Source organism: Vigna unguiculata, chromosome 3 (assembly GCF_004118075.2).
Source record: "Vigna unguiculata cultivar IT97K-499-35 chromosome 3, ASM411807v1, whole genome shotgun sequence".
NCBI classification, from domain to species: Eukaryota; Viridiplantae; Streptophyta; class Magnoliopsida; order Fabales; family Fabaceae; genus Vigna; species Vigna unguiculata.
In genome coordinates, this window is record NC_040281.1 from 37302213 (window position 1) to 37311496 (window position 9284).

The window sequence follows — 9284 nt, forward strand, 5'->3', positions numbered from 1 at the left end:
TTGTGATGGATGACTTGTGAAGTGTAATTGGGGATGAATTAAGTGTTGAGATGTGATATAATCATATATTTATGAAGGAGGCAATAATATGTAATGTGTAGTAGTAAATGCATTTACTTTGGGATATCGACTAATTTTATTATCCACTAGAATCATATAGAAAAATATCAATTGATGATAGTTAATCAAGATTCTTATGATGAACAAAATTGAGTTTCTAAGTTATAAAAATTGTCCAATCAATAAAAAGTTAGTGTTCAATGGCTTTATGAGTGTCGAAGAGGATGACAACATGGCAAATACAAAATATCTTTGTGATGTGAGTGTGAGGTGTGTGGAATGTGGCATGAAATGTTGGACTTGGAGAGCAAAGTCAAGTCTTAAGAAAAGTTGTTATCACGATGATTTTTGAATATTGATACAAAAGAGGATGCATTTAATATTGATATTTATCTGTTTTTGTATGATATACCATATGAAATTATTTTATTTTGAGTAGAGGGAGTGTATATTTATAAGGTTGAAGTATTTTATTTAGGGTGCTACACTTTTCAACGAGTCTAACTAAGGTAGTTATGTAAATTTTCTATATATCACGTTGAATTCCCACGGAAAATAACCTTCCGTTAACATTTTAAGAACATTCTAACTCGACAGAGCTTATGTAAACAAACAGGAAAACATGGCATTTGATATCTTTAATGAAAATCGTTATTTGTTAATTCAAGGATCCAAAAAGATATTACTGTAAATTATCACGTTCCAAAGCAGATTAATCACCTCTGTTATGCAGAAACTTGATGAAACTCGTCTTACAGAAACGAAATTCTCAGATGGGTATAGTTCCCTGTCTTGCTCTGCTACTTTTGGTAACTGAGAATCTGTCGCTGGAAAACGATCTCTTCATTGCAATTGGACTCAACACACAATGCAAAACCCTTGTTTTGTACCTCTCTCCGCGTGATCTCTTTGATGGACCAGCTTCAGTAGAAGAAGAACCACACCCTTCAACTTGGGAATCTTCCTCTTCATGCATTCGCAACACATCAGCAACAGAAACACCACTTTGAAACGAATGATCCATGGACACTGACCTTCCAACGGATTCACACTCACAAACTTCGTCTCTTATCTCAATCACTCTGTGTCTGCCCTGGAAACTACTCAAGTCACTGAAAGCACGCAATGCAGGCTTTGGATAAGCCCGAGAATGGTGTATGCTTTCTTCTTCCAACATCACCACCACTCCGTACTCGTTTCCAACACTTTCATTCTCAGAAGAAGTTTCATTCCTCGAAGAAGGGGCATCTTCTTCTGGGGCGTGAGCCCGAGGAACAGAAGCGTTGAAAGTGAATATGGCAGCACGACACAAGGGGCAGCTAGAGTGAGACTTGAGCCAAGTGTCGATGCAAGGGGCATGGAAAACGTGGCTGCACTTTGGCAAAAGTCGAACACTTTCGTCGTCTTCGAACTCGCTGAGACAAACTGAACAATCCGTGACTCCAACAGAACCTGCATCCCCTTTCTTGTACTTGAAAACTGCAATGGATTTGATGAGAGCCTCGTCAAGACCCGTGGTTGAAGCGTTCCATGGTTCTTGGAGAGGGGGGTTGTGAGTGGGTTGGAAGTCGTCGTTTGAGTCTCTGCGTGCAGACCCTCTGGGGCCACAGTACTTGGATATGAGAGTGTAGTAACTCACCAGAAGAAAAGCAGTGGCCAAAATACCAATGATTGCAATGACAAGAGGGGAGAAATTTGGGCTTGAATCATCATCAGGGTACTCAAAAGGTGGAGGAGGAGGATACACTATGTAACACCACTGTGGACAGTACAAGCTGCAAAATCCTTGAGAACAGTCTTTGCTGTTCATATATGGAATCCACGTTCTGGGGTTTCCAACAGCGGCCATGGACACACACACACACACACTAACTATAAAGAGTATATACTAACTCATGAATTATCTAGGAATCATGGTTTTCATTTTCCGACAAGAGAAAGATGCTATATTAATGACAGTTTAACAGCTCTGAGGACGAAAGAACACGACTTAAATAACATAGCAGGAAGCAGAAGAGACTTGTACATTACATTATAAGGAAGGAAAATTAATGGGTGAAAAAGTTTTATGTCAAAACAATGAAAAGAAGCATATAGGTACAAAATAAAGGGAAATGCTTATGAGTGGTAGAGAAAGGGAAAGAAGAGAATGCAGAGAAAGAGAGAGAGAGAGATAGCAGAACTCACGTCTGGTTGAAGACAAGAGAAAACGTGAATGAGAGGCCAAATGCTTTTAGATGGAAAGCAAGGGAACGATAAGGAAAATTGGAGGTCTCTGGTTGGAAGGAAGACTTTAACTTTTCTTTTCTTTTTCCCACTTCTTTTTCTTTTGCTGTTCATAGCTTCTTTTTTTCCTCTAGTTTATATATCTTGGTTGAAATTGTTTTGTTGACCAAGAGAGAGAAGTACGGGTGGTGATGTTGGTTGGGAATTTATTAAAATGATGAATGCTTTTTCATTTTTCTTTTTGTCCTATAGTAGCATCCAATTGAATGAGATTTAAATTCTTCATGAATTGTGAAGCAAAAACCTTATAGATTAACAAGAGTTCATTAATGCCTACAGCTATGGGAGGAGATAATTTGGCCGCCAAGTTAGTTGTACCTCACATGGAAGTGGGGTTATGCTATAAATTTCTTAACTTGTTTATCACTCAGCCTATTAAGCATAAGCCCTGTAAAAAAACACAAAGAAACTTGCTGCTTCTGTGGTGAATACTTACTTGAATGTAAGCAAAAATCACAGTGTTCTTTAAAAAAGACTTCACAAAAAGTAGCAACGAATCTATTTTGCTGGGAACAATTGCACTTTTTCTATTTAATAAGACATGGTGCTCCACTGTCTTTTCTCTATTCATCATATTTCCTTTGGGGAACTTTATATCTATGACTATATCCTATTTTACTTTGCATATGTATATTCTTTCTCCTCAGTAAATATCTTTTTTTCCATAACTTCTGAACAACTGATTAACTTCTTTGTAAGGAAATATTCCAATATTAAAATGTGTAATCTTCAACGGTACCCCTATCATCTAAAACACATACAGATAACGATAAACCAAACCTTGTGTTACACGACAACAAATCCTTTACTCATTTGGTAACCTAATTATATTGCTGCTTCATTTGACATCATGATGCATATATTCATGACGGAATAAAGGTGCAGTAAGAAAAAAAAAAGGGTAAAATTATGGTCTGTTTTAAAGCTTGTGATCAATTATAATTTTCACTTTTCTTTCAATAAGCACTTAACCAACCATTTGCTCTAAAACAAGGGACCCTATAAATTTTCTCCTTTTTCAATCTGGGAAGTCACGGTATTTTGTGGTTAAATATCACGTATGATCTTATCTTCTTTCACTGCATTTAACTCTTCATTATGTCACACTTCATGAAAGAAGATCTACTTGGTGTTAGTACAAACATTGTCTCAATGATATAATTGGATGAAATATGTCGACATGATTTTGTTCTTAAAAAAGCAGAACATTGGTTTCTCAGAAAAATGTCCATGTATAATACAGTAAGACTTGTACGGATTTCCGTTAGATGAAATGAAGTTGTACTATGTATCTATATATAGATAGATAGATATAGTTTTGAAGTGTTACTTTGTTAGAAATGTGTGTCATCCTGATGCTATAACCAGCCGTCGTTAGAAACGAGTAGCCCAATGATGTGCACAAAAACCAAGAAATTCTTGATATGAGCCCTTTTTGAGTATGTTGCAGATCAATTTAAAAAGAGATCCTCTGTTTCATGTCCATTATAAGCTGCTTCTTTCTTTTTCGTGAATATATCTGTTCGGGTATCTTTAGCAGGGTGAAAAAAACGTATCAGTGGTAAAGACGAGAAATATAATAAATAATTATAACTTTGGGTTGTGTATTAAAAAAGTGAAATCTTTGGGCCTGATAAACCTTAATCTGAAACACGTCCAAGCCCATCCTCAAGCCCACCTCGAATTCGAAACTCTTAACCCTACTTTCCCACTACAACAGTCAGAGCGCAAAATTGAACTTCAATTGAAGGTGAAACTTCCACCATGTAGTACAAAACCTTCTATTAGGGATTCCATACGTTTTTACTTTTCTTCCCAATGTTAATAATATAGAGTTAACATATAATTCTTCATCGAGTCCGTATTTCCCTAAATTCACAATTAAAAAGAAAAAATTTTCAGATAAATAATTTTATGACTTTATTTTAAAAAAAAAATCACATTGACTTTATATTATGTTATATTTCTCTTACAATATCTAAAATTCTCAACACTCATAATATTTCATTCTGAAATTATATAACCAATAATATTTCATACGATAATATGACTCTTAAAATTTCATAAATCTATATTTCAATTAAATCCATATAAAACTTTCAAGATCAAAATACGAATTTAAACGAATGTTTACTGTACCTCGTTTCTATATTAAAGATTCTTTGTCATTCTTTTGTCACATATTTATAAGCATAAATTAAGATAAATACATTAAGTATTTTCCTCGCACACACATATCTTGTATGTAAGTGAAATAATCAATAATATAATAATACTTAAATAATTGTTTTTGGTTTTGTTTGAATTGGTTTCAAAGTGTCAAAACACATACTCAAAAACAAGTCATTTGGTTATGAGAAAAATTATTTAAATCCACCTATTTTTTATTTTAATCTATTCTCAAATTTTTGGATCGGTTTAGTTTGAACACTCATACAACAAAATCAATTAACCTATCCAAGTTGATCAAACAATCTTATCATCACTTTTACAAAAATGATATTTCACATTTTTATTTCTTTGTATAAGAAGCTTTCTTTCTTGCTATATGGTTTTAATGGCTTTGATATTTTGTCACATACTTTTAATTCTTACCTTAATTCCATATGTCAAAAAGGTATAAATAATATTTAAACGGAAAGGCTTGATATAATTGGAAGTATTTTCCTCCCGATTATTGTTTTATTGATAATCTGTAAGACCCATTTATTTTCTGCCTAAATCCTTAAGGGCTGCCCCAAAGTTGGTCGGGCCTAGGGCTGGCCCAAAAAGGAGAACCATACCCTAAGTCTGCCCTAGCCTAATCTTTTCTCTTGATTCGTAGAAAACGCAGCCGTCAAGTCCTTAACCCATCCTCAGAGCTCTGCTAGGGTTTACTCAATCTCAATCCAGTGAGCTCAGTTCATCTTCTTGATTCATCTCGCTCACCTCTTCCTAGTACTGTTGCGTCCCGCTGTTGGAGTTGAACCTCGTTCTAGCTAGTTTCGGGTAAGGGAAGCTATGATTCATGTTTTAATTCACTTTTTGCATGCTTTCAATTCTGTTTCATGTTTCTGGTGATAGTGTACTGATTAGGATACTGTACAAATGCATTTGGTGTTGTTGTGAATGGGTTCCTGGTTGAACACGCGCGGAACAGTGGGAGAGAACTGATATTCTCACCCAAGCGAGCTCGTCTCGCCTAGGCGAGAATAGCAAGAACTCGCCTAGTTTTTCTGCTCGAGCGCTCGCCCAGGCGATGGGCTATGTTTTTTAGCGACGAACTGTCTCGCTCAGGCGAGACAGCCTCGCCTAAGCGAGAGCTCACGAAATTCTCCAGGGCCACTGTTGTAGTCTCGCCTAAGCGAGAGTCTGCAGCTTGAGCGAGAGCACCCCTCTCGCCTGAGCGAGGACTCCCTGCTTGAGCGAGACCTCGTTTGGGTTTTTGCTATTTTCGTTTCATGAATGTTGTTGGTTGTTTGATGGGTTGGTTCATTGATTTATTATATGAAGGGGGTGGATATGCATGTATTATGTATGTTATGGGTGGAAACAAATGAATTGATAATGAGCTTGGCATGAGATATGATTGATGGTTGATCATTCATACTAAATGACATGTTAATAGTATGCATAGGAACTTCATGATTGGGTGATAATGTATGAGTAATGTTGGAGTAGGATGTAATTCCATGACCCTTGTAGCAGGGTTTGTGGTGGTGCATCATCTTATGGACATAATTTCGTGGGCCCTTCTAGGGGGAGTCCACGGTGGTGCCTCAGCTATTGGACCTAATTCCATGAACCTCGAGGTGAGAGTTCACGGTGATGCCTCGAGATCAGGACGTAATTCCATGAGGGTAACGTGGTGGTGCCTCAAGGCCAAGACGTAATTCCACGAAGACCACGTGGTGGTGCCTCTTGTAGGGGTGTAATTCCGTGAAGTCCTCGTGGTGACGCCTCACTACTAGGACATAATTCCACTGTCTCGTGGTGGTGCCTCATTAAGGGTATTCGGATAGTCTAGTATTGGAGTTTTAACTGGTTCGATATATCACGTGTGGTTTCCCAATACTTATGCTTGAATATGTAATTGTATGTTGAGTGTATGATGTGAAGACTTTTTCACTAGCTTACCTTTTGCTTGTTTGTATGATTGTGTGTGGTTTCCTCCTTTGCGATGATCATCAACCTTATTGATGTGAGCAGACGTGAGAACCTCTGGCAGTGATAACGATAATAGAGATGCCGCAGTTTGATGAAATCCTGGACGTCTATCGGGCTCACTTTGGGGACCCACAGCTTTGGAGTTTAGTAGTAGTAGTTTATCTCGCATTTGATGAGACTCTGTACTTCGTTTAGGCCATGTGGAGCCTTTTACTTTTTGTTATGAACATGTTGGGATACGGTGTACGTCATATTCCAAATTTCTATATTCTCTGGATAATTTTATATGTAGCGTCTTATTTAAATTGATTTTATCCATTTAATTGGAACGTTATATAATCAACTCTTAATTGATACTAAGTATTAGCCCAAAAAAAATAAAAAAATATTATAATTAATAGTTACAAGTAATTATTTCTATTCAAACATAGCAATCTGATTATGAATATCATCTTTTTTCCATATGACAATTAATTCAACCTGAAACGAATTAAATAATTAATTATATTCATAATCCTTTTTAGACCTTATTTTTTTCATTTGTCTCAAATATTTTTTTTTTCAAGAGTCCCACTTGTATTTTCAATATTTTTATTTGTTGTCACCACTAGTGAAAAAAAAAATGTCCTTTTATAGTGATGTTTTACCTAGTTTTAACATAACTGTTATGAAAAAACAATTCGTAACGTTTTTAAAATTAACATTTTTGCCATGCTACATAAATTTAAAATGAGATCAAATATACTGTATTCTAGATTTTCTATTAATTGAATTGATGTGAAACATACTTAAAATCCTATATATTTTAATAATATTACACTTCCTTGTTACGACAGCCTTGTAGCATCACCTTTGGACGAACGGCGGACCTTCATATTGGCCCCCAATTGTTTTTTTATATTTATATAATTTCAAATATATTTTTTCAAAATTTAATATTTTTAATATTTGATATATTTGATATTTTAATAAATTTTTATACATTTATATTTATATATAAGAAAAGGTTTTTTTGTCTATATTTATTTTTCAATTTTATCTTTTAAATATTTTATATATAAAAAAAATTATTTTATTAATATTATCTTTTAAATGATTATTTGTTTAATTTAATTTTTTTATTTAATTTTTTTTAAATTAATCATTATAAATGAAAATTAATTATAATAAAATTATAAAAATTATTTATGTTTAATTTTATAATTATAATAATAATAATAACAATAATTATAATTTTGTTATTTTTTATTATCATAAAAAAAGTAAATACAATTTTTTAATAGTTTATATAAAAATTTTGGAATTACTTTTTTTTTTCTTGTTTTCGTTCAAAAATATCAAGTTAGTTTTGCAGTTTTGGTCCCGATTTTTGAAAAAATGATACAATTTTGTCTTTTTTCATTAAATTTATTGAATCAGATCAAGATTTTTTTCATCAAAAAATAAAGTTGTGAATAAGGATGTGTTGCTTTATTGGTGTAATTGACGTAATCAAAGGATCAATTTTTATGAAAAATCAGTGCTCCGCTTCAAGAAATTTAACGAAAAAGATCAAATTGTATCAATTTTAAAAAAAATCGGGATCAAATTGACACTTTTGAACAAAAAAATGGAACAAAAGAGCAATTGAATTAAAATTTTGACACTCCAAAATATTGGTTAAAGATCTGTCAGTGCCTACACTATTAAACTAATTCTCATCTTATAAGAATATATCCTTTAGTTGAATTTTATTTTATGAAATTTGTATTTCTTTCACATAAAAAAATTAAATAATATATTTTTTTTTAAATAAACTTGTTTGATTTTGTTTGCAATCTACATTTCATGCTTCTTAAGATGGGCTTTAAGATCATAAATCTAAATTTGGGCATTGGTAACCCAAAATAAAAATCCGTCTTTCGGAGATGACAGATGAGAAATAGAATTAGTATTTCTACGTGGTGCGAATATAAACTTTTTCTAGTCCAGTTGAACTTATCTAGGTTAAAAATCATAAAGCTTTCTTCCTGCACCTCGAATTTTTCTTCCTGCAACACAAACTTTCCTAAATCCATGTATTGGACTCCCCTTTGACTTTGAAGGCCTTGGCAAAAACATAATTACTTTCTCTCACTTTTTTATTCCCTCACCAACCCTCGTCTCTTTACATTTACGCCGTGTTCTTATGAATGGAATTATTGTTTAGAAGAAAGTGTGAGCGATGATTGAAAGGTTATTTTTACGTTCGTTTAAAGGTGATAAGCGGTGATGATAGGCGATGATCAGTGGGATACGTTAAAAATACAATCACACTGCACATAAAGAGATTGGAAGGGATCACATGCATATTTACATAATTACCCTTTGATTATTTTATATTTTCTGCACACTGCACATGGAAATTAATAACTTCCTCACCAAGATGGCTATTCAATCCAAGCAAGAGCAAAACATACAAACCCCATAGCACTACACATAGCATATTCCTAAATAAAATAAAATTTATTATTCATTTTTAAAAAATAAATTTATTATTATTTCAAACAATCAATACAAATTAAATAAATTATTTTAAATTGTTTTAAATTATTTATATAGTATTTTATATTAATTTTAACATTAGGGATATTTTGGTAATCTCATTTTTTTATCTATTAAAAGTTTTTTTAATTTGTCACATCACTCAATTCAATCTCAAACTTTCACCAATTTCACTCTCTAATCTACTCTAAAATCACCTCCTAATCCCTTAAAAAGAACAATATCAATTTCACCCTCTAATCCTTTCAATCTCTTCCTCTTTCTCTCAC

At 33.5% G+C, this 9284-nt stretch overlaps 1 protein-coding gene across 1 annotated transcript; it reads right to left on the bottom strand.

Annotated features, from left to right (window-relative positions):
• Positions 1-665: 665 nt before the first annotated feature.
• On the bottom strand, positions 666-2403 carry LOC114176645 (RING-H2 finger protein ATL52-like). The gene has a single exon (XM_028061755.1). It carries the CDS (start codon positions 1907-1909, stop codon positions 830-832), a length of 1080 nt encoding a protein of 359 aa, XP_027917556.1. The 5' UTR covers positions 1910-2403; the 3' UTR covers positions 666-829.
• Positions 2404-9284: the final 6881 nt, after the last annotated feature.

Coding starts and splice junctions, on each gene's coding strand:
- LOC114176645 (XM_028061755.1), bottom strand. CDS start 1,909: ATGGCCGCTGTTGGAAACCCCAGAACGTGGATTCCATATATGAACAGC.